The 13,625-nt window shown below is 45.5% G+C and overlaps 1 protein-coding gene across 7 annotated transcripts in view; it reads left to right on the plus strand.

Moving 5' to 3' along the window:
• EPB41L4B (erythrocyte membrane protein band 4.1 like 4B) overlaps window positions 1–13,625 on the plus strand; it is a 114,730-nt gene that overhangs the window by 55,040 nt on the left and 46,065 nt on the right. For all 7 annotated transcript variants that reach the window (XR_005659629.1, XR_005659630.1, XR_005659631.1 and 4 more), the window contains exons 5-11: window positions 69–113; window positions 4,935–4,987; window positions 8,214–8,334; window positions 11,395–11,482; window positions 11,635–11,723; window positions 12,301–12,370; window positions 12,470–12,639. Coding sequence is in view for 3 of the 7 variants with exons in the window: in XM_039910668.1 (XP_039766602.1) it covers window positions 69–113; window positions 4,935–4,987; window positions 8,214–8,334; window positions 11,395–11,482; window positions 11,635–11,723; window positions 12,301–12,370; window positions 12,470–12,639 (636 nt within the window). In the remaining 4 variants the exon portion in view is untranslated. The remainder of the gene's footprint in view (window positions 1–68; window positions 114–4,934; window positions 4,988–8,213; window positions 8,335–11,394; window positions 11,483–11,634; window positions 11,724–12,300; window positions 12,371–12,469; window positions 12,640–13,625) is intronic.

Genomic DNA, 13,625 nt, shown 5'->3' on the forward strand with positions numbered 1-13,625 from the left:
CCAGCTTTGGGGATGGTAGGGCCTTGGAAAGAGAACTCAGTTTGTTGACTTTTGTATATATTTGTTAGGTACCTGTTCGTATTACAACTCAGGCATGACATTCTTTCAGGAAAGTAAGTACGTTTTCGTTCTATATTCCGACCCTAGGACGATTAATGGCCGATTTTAAAATGATTTGTCGTTTCAACCTTATTACCTTTGTTCCTTTTCATAATTCAAAGAAGTGAGCCAGGCATTTCAAAGTGAGTCAAATATCGGTGTATTGTTTTCTTTTTTTTTTTCATCGTAAGTCTGGAAAATGACCGTGCGGTGTGAATCATTTTCAGAAATGTTCTGTTCTTTCTTTTAAGTGATGTGCATTCGGAAGCCTTATTCTCTCCAATCACATCACCAACACGTGCATAATGGCTTTTGTATTTTCAACAAGATACGCAGTATGTATACAGGTACGGGAAGTTGAAAACTGCCAGATTTTGCTTTGTCACTGCTCTCAGCAAGTCCTGCCCCAAGGTCAGGGGGACCGGGGCCCTGAGCCAGGGGAAAAGTGGTTTTGACGTCCCGGATCACTTTACTCTTTCCAAACCGGTTTTCAAAGTTTTGATCCTTACAGGCCGGGCATTCCAGGAATAATTTACTCCAATTCCACTGGCAGTTCAGGAAAGCCAACATAGCCATGATTTGCATACCGTGTTCTTAAACATTTTTAATTAATCATTCAATCGTATTTATTGAGCATTTACTGTGTGCAAAGCACTGTACTAAGCACTTAGAAGAGTACAATACAGCAGAGTCAGTATTACACAGAGTTTAAATGCCAGATCTGAACAGGTGACCCCATTTCGCAACATACGGAACCTAGGACCCAAGAAAATCCATCAAATAAAAGAAAATTCCCAAAACTCCTTGGAAGGAGTCTACTTTTACCCCTGAGCATTGTAACGAGTCAGACGGGTGTCAGATAGGAGAGGCCTCTCTAGGACATGGGACATGAACGATGTGGAATGTACAGTGTATACATTTGCATTTTCCGTGTGCCACCTTGCAAGCCCGAGCTTTCTTTCCATCCATGCTGTACAATGGTGATGTTTTCTGAACCGCCTTAGATTTTGTCACTTGTGTCTGTGTGTGTCTTTGTTGTGTTTCCGACACTGTTCCTCCTTCAAGCCCTGGAAATATGCAGAGCCAGGAATTTAATTATTCTAGGTTTTTAACATCACGGCCATTTTGAGTTCTAAGTTCTTGACGGGCAGGGAATGTGTCTATCAACTCTGTTTTGTTGTACCCTCCCAAGAGCTTAGTACGGAGCTCTGCAACACAGTAAGTGCTCAGTAAATACCACTGATTAATAGTAAATTGTGTAATCGCAGACTTTTCCTTTTCCCCTTGGTGGGTATTTGTAACAGGGCAGCTAGAGGCAGGAAAAGGCAGGGGCGGGCGTTCTGAAGTATGTTGTTTTTCTTCATTTCTCCCCGCTCACTGTCCCCCTCCTCTAAATGCAGGTTTCCCCAGTAATGATACAGGCCTCTACACGTGTATCTGAGTAGATTCTTCATCCCCAAGTCAGTGCCTGAGCCGATTCAGGTGATTAGTACAGTGCTCTGCACGCTGTAAACGCTCAATAAATACCATTGATGATGATGATATTCAGTACACGTGCTAGTCGAGACAGGCCTTTTGGTCATTTCTACTTAGAGATCTCATTGGATCATTATAGCCAAGGGAGCTGAAGTCTGAAATATCTTCCAGGTCCCGAGATGGCCAGTGGACCCATCTTCCCTCTAGTCCCCAGAGAGGTATATGTCTTCTGGGAGGGCAAGTTAGATGTCCCAGAAGCCACTGCAACAATAATAATAGTGGCATTTGTTAAGCGCTTACTATGTGCCAAGCACTGTACTAAGTGGCACTGTACTAAGCCACGGGGCTTGGGACCTAAATATGGAGGTTCTATTTTATTTTTCATATTTTTTAATGTAAAAAAAATCCTTGGGCACTAGATTCAACACTCAAACTACTGTATTAAATTTGATAAAATTGAGGCCATTGGAAACGTAAAATTACAATTATTTGGGATCCAGGAATCCAGTAGAACTGTTACTCAGAATAGTGGGAGTGCAAACAGCAAGCAAGAAGGAGCTTTGGGCCGGGACACTGCCTATTTTGCTGACGGCTCCTGATTTGGGGTATCAGGATTTTTAAGGTAGCACTGTGCAGATGGACCCCAGGTTTTGACCTTCCCACCATGTGCACCAAGATTTGACCTTCCACTCTGCGCAACTGTGGGAGACTTTTCTGTATCCTGAACTCACCCTATCTGTAATTTATTTATAATAATGTCCGTCTCCCCACCTCTAGACTGTAAGCTCATTGTGGGCAGGGAATGTTTACGTTTATTGTTGAATCGTACTCTCTCAAGCGCTGAGTACAGTGCTCTGCACACAGTAAGCACTCAATAAATATGATTGAATGAGTGAATAAACCATTAGACTCCCTCCCATAATATCCTCGGTCTCCCCACACACCTCCTTGAGGATTTTTTTAACCCAGCTAGCCATAGTGACACCAGCGGCTACTGCTAGGAGACTGGGATGGCCTCCCCCAACCCTAGTCAAAGCCTTAGGAACAGGCTCAGGGCTGGAACGGGGGTAACAGTAGCCACATGGTCTCTTTTTAAGCCACTGCCATCACCAACACCCATTATTCCCTCTCGGTCCCCTTGGGCTAGGATGAGGAAACAGCTAGGGCCGGGAGGGGAAGGAGAAAAAAAGAAATCCTGAAGCTCAGGGTAGGGGAATTATTGAGTCTTGAGCACATTGATGTTTGGGATGTAGAGAGGTCCAGCAAAAAAAGAAAAGCTCCAAGCCCAGGTCAGGCTGGAGAGAAGCGGAGACAAGAGAGGGGCAGGGAAAGATTTATAGTATTTTTAGTTAGCTGCACTGCTTGGCCACCTAGGCTGGTTCCAGAATTGAGCCTAACTTATTCCAGGTATATCTGTGACCCAGCAGTCTTCCTGATACAACCATCCACAAGACAACCACATTTTCAAGGAGCGAAACACAGTTATATATTAGGTCCTTCTTTGTATCCGGCTGTAACAAAGGCATCTGGATTATCTACATTATATTATCTGCACCTGTTTCTGGACAAGAATCTATTTCAAAAAGAATGTTCCAAATAGACTAATTATAATCAAGGTGTAATTAGGAGAACCTGATTTTTGAAAACTCTGCTCATTCATAAATTAGTAAATAAAACTTTATTCCAAATAAAATTCCCCACTGGATACCTTCAGAGGGTGTAAAGTGATTTTTTCCCCTGAAGTTTGCTGTAGTGCACATTACAGATAATGATAATGATATTTAAGCCCTTATAATGTGTCCAGCACTGATCTAAGCGCTGAGGTAAGCAACTCATTCATCAGGTTGGACAGAATCCCTATGTCTCCTGGGGCTCACAGTCTAAGTAGGAGAAAGCCATTCAGTGGTAGAGAATGAGAAACTCGGATCCGGTTTCGATGGGGTCGTGTTTAGTTTTTGAACATATGTCTCCTCCAAGTCCTAAGCTCTTGGAGGAAACATTGCTGGGAATTGGTGAGATCTGCTACTTCAGTGAACCACGCAGCCAGGATCCAAACTGGCTGAACCAGCAGCCGTGATGTTAGGAGGACCCTCCCTCCTCACTCCCACCCCTTCACCAGCCCCCGCATTCTCTCTCCGTTTTCCTGGAACTCCACTTACCTGCTAAGCACCCCCAGAATTGCAGGCTGTACCTTGGTCCAAGTGTCTGAAGACTGGGGTTCCAGCTCACGCCCACAGACCCATGCTAAGCAAACTCAACTCCTGCCCAGCCATGATCCAGCTGATCCTCAGCACTGTTGAAGGCGTGTGAAAATACGAGTCGCTCGTAAGGGGTTTGGCTTGAAATGATTAAAGGTTAGTGACCAGTAAGGTCCGTCTTCTATTAGGACAGTGTGTTTCGGTGTGAATCTGAAGGTCCAGGTAAGCTGGGCCCTGTTTTTGGCGGTCCTCAGTTTTGGGGTCACTATGTCCGTCTTAGAGAAGGCCCAAGTCCGATTTCTGCCCCGGACCCGAAACAGGAGCCAGATTAACAGGAAAGCAATACAACCTGCTAGAAGGAGCACGGGGCTGGGAGTCAGAAGAACTGGGTTCTAATCTCTACTCCGCCACTGGTCTGCTGTGACCTTGGGCAAATCATTTAACTTCTCTGTGCCTCAGTTGCCCCATCTGTAAAGTGGGCATTAAGACTGTGAGCCCCATGTGGGATACGGACTGTGTCCAATCTGAATAGTTTGTATCTACCCTAGTGCTTGACACATAGTAAGCGCTTAACAAATACCACTGGGGGAAAAAAAAACCAATAGAAAACCGACTCTGGACTAGGAGAGAAGGGAAGCATTCATTTTTGCTGGGTTTGCTTTTCTGGAGCTGCAGGGAAGACAAAGTCCACGTGGATCTTGTTTTTGCCTCTGGGTTGTTTGAGGTAACCTCCGCCCAATGAAATACAAACCTCCTATCCTTCAGCTGCCCCACACACTGACTTTTGAAAACCAAAATCAAAAGAAACAGGTATTCACACAGTACTTACTGTCTACGGGTGTTTCCCAGCCTCACCCTCACTAATGGAGGTGATTTTCCCACAGACTCCCTGCCCTTTCCCACCCTAATTCTAGCAATTCAGTGGACACAAGGGCCGGACTATTTCCCCAGATTTGGGTCACTTCCAGAGGGCAATTCATTGTTTGATGTGTGATTCGCTATCGGGTTGAATGTTTTCTCCCTTAAATGGGGCAACAACAACGTTGAAAGCAAAAATAAATGGCGGCTCCAATTTGTGAAAGTTTGATGTAAATGTGATAATAAATTGAGTGTTTACTCATTCAAGAAAAGTCCCTTAGAACGGATTTATTTTCTTTGAAGATTGAAATGTCCATACGAGACCGCCGTGGAACTAGCCGCCCTCTGCCTCCAAGGTAGGTAGTGATTCGACGGGAATTTCCATCATCTCTACCGCCGTCTCATCCGTCTGTGTCGGTTTTAAATGTCTTTTTTGTGCACATGACGTACTGGAGAAGATTAGTGAAAGCAGAAATGATTTCTGCCAGGCTTTCCCCAAGATAATGGCCTGAGTTGTCCAAAGAGCAAAGGCAGAATTCTCTGGAGTCTAATGTAGGTGGAGTAAACATGAAGTCGATTACTGAATCAGTCTTGACCTGGGTTCAGTTCAATGTCTTTTTTCTTCCATATATATATATATATAAAGTAGAAGCTGGAGCTCTTAGCATTCCTTGGGTAGAAGAACAGCAGAAGAGTCACCCTTGGTCAGTGAATGGCTACAGCACGAGTGGGGAAGCAGCATGAATTAGTGGATAGAGCCCAGGCCTGGGAGTCAGAAGTTCATGGGTTTGAATCCCGGCTCTGCCACTTGTCTGCTGTGTGACCTTAAAGCAAGTCACTTCACTGCTCTGGGCCTCAGTTACCTCATCTGGAAAATGAGACTGTGAGCCTCATCTGGGACAGGGACTGTATCCAACCCGATTAGCTTGTATCCACCCCAGCCCTGAGTACGGTACCTTGCACACAGTAAGCGCTTAACAAATGCCACAGTTGTTATTATTAGAAAGTGGGGGGCTGGATGGGGTTAGGGTGTGGAAGGAGGGGCACTGGTGGTGGGGAGTGGGGGTAGGGAAAACTCAGGGTCCCCTAAGTGCATAATTCGGCCAGTCTTCAATCTAAACTTCCCATCTAGGGGACTGAAGTGCAGGTAAGTGAACTGAACATATTTGTTGTAGGAAAGTGTAGAATATGCATGCATATATAATAATGGTGATGTTTATTAAGTCTTTACTATATGTGTCAAAGTATTGAGGTAGACTCGATCGAACAAGAGGCTTACCAACTTATGTCTCTTAAGTCCAGTGTCAAAAAACAATGTAACTATGCTTTGGGGAGAAAAGCCAGCAGGACATTTTGGACAGACTTAGAGTTCTTTTAATTACAGGGTGGAGATTTAATTACTTAAGGAATAAAGAAGAGTACAAACAGGCCAGCTATAGCTATTTACTATATACAAGAACAGTAAAAGATGCGAGCCTGTCATCCTTTGTCGAAACAGTCTTTCAAAGAATATGCCGAAACCAAGTAAATATTACTCATCCATTCTGAAGCTATGACATACCTAATCTGGTATGGCAAGTTCTTCGTCCAGATTTTTGACTTTCGGGTTCATTCTTGACATGCGCTGTGGCTAGTCTTTTCCTTCAGCCAGCTTTGGAAAACTGGCGTTGTGGAATTTATTTTCTTTCTGAACAGCTTATTCTCTTTTTGAAAGGCTAGAATTTTTTAAATTAGTATAATTGTTATTATTCTTGTTCATATTATTATATCCTTTAGACTGTAATTGCACTATGGGCAGGTAATGTGTCTATCAACTCTGTTACATTGTACTCTCCCAAACGTTAAATGCAGTGGGTATGCACATAGTAAGTACTCAAAAAATATACGATTGATGGATTTGTACTCTTCACCCAGTAAGTGCTTAATAAATCAAGCATTTATAGAGTGCTTATTGCATGTGGAGCAGCAAACTAAGCGCTTGACTTGTAGGCAGGGAGTGTGTCTGTTAGTTCTATTGTACTCTCCCAAGCACTCAGTACAGTGCTCTGCACACAGTGTGTTCACTAAACACAATGATTGATTGATGGATATAACAGAGTTGGTAGACACGTTCCCTACCCACAGCGAACTTGCAGTCTAGAACCGGAGACTTTGAGATGAGTAAATTGCGGATCTGTAAATAAATGCCATTGGACTGAGGGGAGGGGATTGATTGATTTTGAACCTATCTGTTTCAAGCTTCAGTGACAGCTGAGGACACAGTGAACAGCAGTGCCTTTTTCATCCTGTTCACCGCGTCCCCTTGAAGCCTGAAGAGTTCTAATTTTTCCAGGCTACCCCCATAAGGAACTTTCTCCACCCCACGGAGTAATGATTTTTTCTGTTGAAATTTTAATTTGGTTTTATTTGGAAGAGGATTTCAAACAGCCCTCCGATGCCCTCTTCTTCTGAAAGAGTGAAAAATCCTTCACAACGTTTAACCCCATTTTTGGTATTTATTTCTTTTTTAATGGTATTGGTTAAGCGCTTACTCTCTGTCAAACACTGTTCTAAGTACTGGAGTAGGTACATGCTAATTTAGTTGAACACAGTCCCTATCCCACAGGACGCTCACAGCCCAAGTTTGAAGGGAGAACAGGTATCGAATCCCCATTTCACAGTTGAGGACACTGAGGCACAGAGTAGTTAAGTGACTTACCCACAATCACACAGGAAGCAGTTGGCAGAGCCGGAATTAGAACCCAGGTCCGCAGACTCCCAGGCCGGGGCTCTTTCCACTAGGCCACGCTGCTTCCCGTGAAATCAATTGCTTAAATAAGGCAAAAACAAATGGAAATCAGCATGAAAACTTCACATGGAAATCAACCAAGCCTTCAGCAGCTCAGAAAAAAAAAATTGAATCAGAATTTGGGAAGTGACTGCTGGAGTGGGAAGGTTCATACTCCAAAACCTTCTGAACCTATTGAGATTTCATCTCATTTGTAGAGGCTCCAGAAAAGAGGAGTTCATAACTTCTCTCAATGAAGTTTATTCACCCCTTCATTTAAGTATATTCCTTTTATTCACCTCTCCCTCAGCACTTACGTCCATATCCATAATTTATTTATTTCTATTCATATCTGTCCCCCCCCAGACATGTGGCGGAGTGTGTATTAGAACCTGGATCCTTCTGGCCCCCAGGCCCCGGCTCTATCCACTAAGCCACGCTGCTTCTAGTGGGAAGAGCACGGACCTGGGTTCTAATCCCATCTCTGCCACTTGTCTGCTGTGACACTTTGGACAAGTCACTTCACTTCTCTGTGGCTCACTTCCCTCATCTGCAAAGTGGGGATTCAGTACCTGTTCTCCCTCCCTTCAAGCGCTTAGTACAGTGCTCTGCACATAGTAAGAGCTCACTAAATACTATTGAAATAATTTTCCATGAGCCCCATGAGGGACCTAATCATCTCGTATCTACTCCAGCGCTTAGTACAGTCCTTGGCATAGAGTAAGCGCTTAACAAAAACTACAATTATTTGTCCTGTGAACCGTCTCTAGGCAGTTACTGGCCTTTCATGGCTTTCTCCTTCTGAATCATTTCAGCGGAACTTGGAGAGTGTGAGCAGCCAGAACATACTCCGGAGCTCGTGTCTGAATTCAGGTTTATCCCAAACCAGACGGAAGCAATGGAGTTCGATATCTTCCAGAAGTGGAAAGACTGCAGGTACTTATGGGCTGGAATTTGGCACCGACAAAAACTCAGGAGAAGGTGATAAATGCAATGGATAAAATGGTGTAGTTCCAGAAATGTCCATCCTGATTATGTTCTCTCTACCCCAGTAGTTTGAACAGTGCCTGGCACAGAGTAAGAACTTACTCTTACAAATATCCCCCCCCCCCAAAAAGCTTGTTGTCTGCAGGGAATGTGTCTGCTAATTCTGTTATAATGTACACTCCCAGGCCCTTAGTTACTGTGCTCTGCACATAGAAAACGCTCAATAAATACCATCATTAGGAGGAAGCAATCAATGATATTTATTGTTTGCTTACTCTGTGAATCAGAAATGACTCTACAGCCCTTGATAATAATACTGTGTGCAGAGCACTGAACTAAGTGCTTGGGAGAGTGCAGTGTAACGGAGTTGGTCGACACATACCCTGCCCACAATGAGCTTCCCGTCTAGATAAAAGCGGAGAGGGGGAGTATATTCAGGATGGGCCTGATCCTCTCCAGTCCTAGAAGGAGCTCACTCCATGAGAGCATTCCTTATCCTATGCAGGAAGAACCTACTTTTTAGGTCAACCAGTGGTACTTATTGAGTGCTTAATGTGGGTAGAGCACTGTACTACACGCTTGGGAGAGTACAGTATAACAATAAACAGATACATTCCCGGCCCACATTGAGCTTACAGTCTTGAAGCCTTGGATTATCATGGACCACATTGTATTGGTGGTAGTAATTTTAGTTTATGAGTTCAGCGATTTGCCAAGCCAACTCGACTGCGATACTGGGCAGCTCTGGGATCTTGGCAGCCTGACCCTGGCCTAGTGGATGGAGCACAGGACTGGAGGCTCCCATGATCTGGGTTCTAATCCCGGCTCTGCCAATTCCTTGCTTTGTAAACTTGGACAAGTCACTTAACTTCTCTGGGCTTCAATTACCTCAACTGTAAAATGGGGATTCAGTACCTGTTCTTTCTTCTACTTAGACTGGGAGCCCCATGTGGGACAGGGGCTGGGTTTGACCTGACTAATTTATATCTACCCCAGCACCTAGAACAGTGCTTGACATATAGTAAACACTTAAATGCCATGAAAATAGTTTTTTGTTGTTTTGTTTTTTTCAAATGGTGTGTGTTGAGCACTGTGTGCCAGGCACTGTTCCAAGCCCTGGGGTAGGGACGAGAAAATCAAGTTGGACACGGTCCCTGTCCCACAGAGGGCTCACAGTCTTAATCCCCATTTTACAGATGAGGTAACTGAGTCGCAGAGAAGTGGCTTGCCCAAGACAACTGGCAGAGTGGGATTGGAATCCAGGTCCTCTGACCCACACCTGTGCTCATTCCGCTAGACCACAGTGCTTCCTAATAATTCAATCGTATTTTTTAAGCGCTTACTGTGTGCAGAGCACTGTACTAAGTGCTTGGGAAAAAACAATACAATAAACGGTGACAATCACTGCCCAAAACAAGCTCAAAATCTAGAGGAATAGTAATAATAATCATCATTTTTTCTGCCCAAGCCTTTCCAGAAGGCAACATCCAGGCTTTCCCAGTATAATTTTAGCGTTTTGCAAAGGATTGTCCCATGCTGAGTTGGGGAGAGTTGCTTTTGATTCAGAGGGCATGAATCTGTTGTGGTCTCCCGAGCGTCTGTCCTGGTGCCATTTTTGAGAAGGTCTCCGCACACCCAGGGACACCTTTTGGTGCCGGCATCCTGCTTTGAGCTTCTGCCCATCTGCCAGACTGATCTCGCATTCCCAAAGGATCGTTCCGGGTCCAGGTTGCCTGGGGGTGCGGATGGTAAAGGAATTTGGAAATTCAGGCCACTGCACTCATCTATCCCCCAGATTCCCAGCCACTGCTGAGGGGAGACCCTGCCTAGGTTCTCCCCAAACCCAGCCAGCACGTCTCAGAATTTCTGCATTTCTCTCTGAAACCACGGCCCGAGCCGAGTACGGCAGAAGGCTCTCGGTGCTGGCACTCGGGCTCTCTCTACCACATTTCACCTCATTCTAAAGATTTTTCCGTTTCGCACCATCTGTGTTGTCTTCTAAGCCCTTAGAGCATTGGGTTAGTAACTTCCTCTACCGCATTCATCCCATGTTTTAAAGCCAAGGCGTATTTCATTCCTAATCTTTTTCGTGAAGTAAAAGTTAATCTGGCTTAATATAGCTACCCAGAGCATTTCTGGATTGTTACGGTTCAAATGGTAGCAGCCTGTGCCGTCACAGAAGAGATGCAGCGTGGCCTAGTGGATAGAACACGGGCCTGGGAGTCAGAAGGACCTGGGTTCTAATCCTAGCTCTGCTACTGGTCTGCTGTGTGACCTATTCATCCCCTTGATTCTATTTATTGCTATTGTTCTTGTCTGTTCGTCTCCCCGATTAGACTGTAAGCCCGTCAGAGGGCAGGGACTATCTCCATCTTACCGATTTGTACATTCCAAGCACTTAGTACAGTGCTCTGCACATAGTAAGCGCTCAATAAATACTATTGAAAGAATGAATGACTTTGGGCAAGTCACTTCACTTCTCGGTGCCTCGACTCCCTCATCTGTAAAATGGGGATTAAGACTATGAGCCCTATGTGGGACACGGTTGGTGTCCAATCTGATTGGCTTTGTCTACCTTAGAACAGTGCCTGGCACATAGTAAGTGCTTAACAAATGCCATAAAAAAAAGAAGAAGGCAGTGGTTCTGGGTCCCCCTTCCATTTCTGCCCCTCTGAAGAAGACCAGAGTGCTTCAGGTCTCATGGATGGTTTTCCTGGTTTCCAGCTGCAGTGGTCCTACTGGCTTTGAACATCAGGGAAATCCCTGTCGGCCCGGGAGTGGAAAGGGAAGGATCCCTGTCCCCTGTGGGGGCACGCCGTCTCAGTCCCTCTTTTCCAGAGGAGGTCACTGAGGCCCAGAGAAGCAAAATGACTCCTCCAAGGTCACACAGCAGACAAGTGGAGGAGCCTGGATGAGAACCCATGACCTCCTGACTCCCAGGCCCATGCTCTATCCACTACGTCATGCTGGAGCTTAGCGTGTCTGTGTGTTCCTCTTTCCTTTCCCAAGGGGGAAGAGCCCTGCGCAAGCCGAACTGTCCTATCTTAACAAAGCCAAATGGTTGGAGATGTATGGCGTGGACATGCACGTGGTGAAGGTAGGGGCCGGGGTTCCCGCCGAGGCGAGTCGTTTCTCTCCCGCTCCTCGTCTTCAGCACAGCCCCCTGGGGGATCCCTCCATCTCTAGGAAACTGTTTTGCATTCGGCTCTTTTAGAACTCAATACTGATTGTCGTCTCGTTTGTTTGTAGGGAAGGGATGGTTGTGAATATGCTCTTGGACTGACGCCGACGGGCATATTAATCTTTGAAGGCGCTAACAAAATAGGTTTATTCTTTTGGTAATTTAGTCTTGTCTAATCTTCTCGAAAATGTGTCTCCTATTTTGTCGTGGAACTCTGGTTTGGTGGACAATGAACATCCGGGGTTGGTGTGCGTTTCCATTCGCAACGTCCAAAGAGACCTTAAGACAGACGGGAGTTTAGCAGGGTGCCAAGATGTTTGCAGAGAAGCAGCATGGCCTAGTGGATGGAACACGGCCCTGGGACCTTGGTTATAATCCCGGCCCGGCTCTGACGCTGGTCTGCTGTGTGACCTTGGGCAAATCACTGCACTTCTCTGGGCCTTAGTTCCCTCATCTGGAAAATGGACATTAAGACTAGGAATCCTATGCAGGTCAGGGAACGTGTCCAAACCGATTCACTAGAATCTACCTCAGCGCTTAATACGGTGCTTGGCACATAATAAGCACTTAACAAATTCCATTTTAAAAAACCCCGTCTATGAATGTTCCACTTAAATGTTCACATCTCATAAAAACCAAGTTTAAATAATGGCCACCCAACTCATTCAATGTTTTGTTTTTGAAGAAAATTGCCACCCCCTCGCCTTTAAAAGGCCTCCTTTTTCTCTGATTAGGCCCAAGATCACAAAGATGGATTTTAAAAAGAGCAAATTAACGCTCGTGGTCGTCGAAGACGACGATCAGGTAAGTAAGGTTTCCCCGATGCGCTCGTCGCCACTTCCGGGACAGACCGTCCCTCCCGTGAGACGGGAGTCGTGAGATGGGTTTCGTTTCCCTCTTTAGGGGAGAGAGCAGGAGCACACCTTTGTGTTCCGGTTAGACAGTGCCAAAACCTGCAAACACCTGTGGAAGTGTGCGGTCGAGCACCACGCGTTCTTCAGGCTGCGGACACCGGCAAATAGCAAATCCAGCCGCTCCGACTTCATCAGGCTGGGATCTCGCTTCAGATTCAGGTAAGGCAGTAGCAGAATTAGGCAGAGCATGAGGAGGTAGGGAGAGGGGGGTCTAGCTTCGCTCTGACGTCCCCAAGCCTTTTGGACGGGAGGCATCCCAAGTCCACTTTCAATATTTTTGTGGCATCTCTTACAGCACTTCTGTACATGTCTGTAATTTATTTATATTAATGTTTGTCTCCCCACTCCTAAACTGTAAACTGAGTGGGCAGGGAATGCGTCTGTATTGTTATATTGTACTTTCCCAAGTGCCTAGTACAGTGCTCTGCACACAGCAAGCACGCGATAAATACTAATGAATAGATGAATCTCTCCTCCTGCCGGACAGTTGGCTAGCTCTGTTAAAACAAAGGCTTTGGGTTGACATCGTGACTCATCCCAGTTTGTCCTCAAAGCTCCCGTGTAAGGGAGGGAGAGATGGATGTTACCATACTTTAGTCTGTGAGCCCCACATGGGGCAAGTACTATGTCCAACTTGATTATCTTGTATCTACCCCAGCGCTTAGTACAGTTCCTGGCATATAAGAAGCTCTTAACAAAGTGCTGTGAGAAGCAGCGTGGCCTAATCAGTCAGTCAAGCATATTTTTTGACCACTTACTGTGTGCAGAACACTGTCCCAAGCACTTGGGAGAGTACAGTACAACAAACAGACACGTTTAGAGCAAGGGCCTAGGAGTCATAAGGACATGGGTTCTAATTCCGGCCCCGACACTTGTCGGCTGCATAACTTTGGGCAAATCACTTCACTTCTCGGTGTCTTAGTGACCTCTTCTGTAAAGTGGGGATGGAGAATGTGAGCCCTATGTGGGTCAGGGACTATGTCCAACCTGACAATCTTGTATCTACCCCAGCACTTAGTACAGGGCCTGGCATATAGTACTAAAAAAAAAAGGATCTCTACGTACCCCTAGAACCTCCACCCGCCCAGAACTGCTTTGAAGAATGACCGGTTTAGAACAATAGGGGAGATTACACAGGGATTAGG

Source organism: Ornithorhynchus anatinus, chromosome X3 (genome assembly GCF_004115215.2).
Source record: "Ornithorhynchus anatinus isolate Pmale09 chromosome X3, mOrnAna1.pri.v4, whole genome shotgun sequence".
Taxonomy (NCBI): Eukaryota; Metazoa; Chordata; class Mammalia; order Monotremata; family Ornithorhynchidae; genus Ornithorhynchus; species Ornithorhynchus anatinus.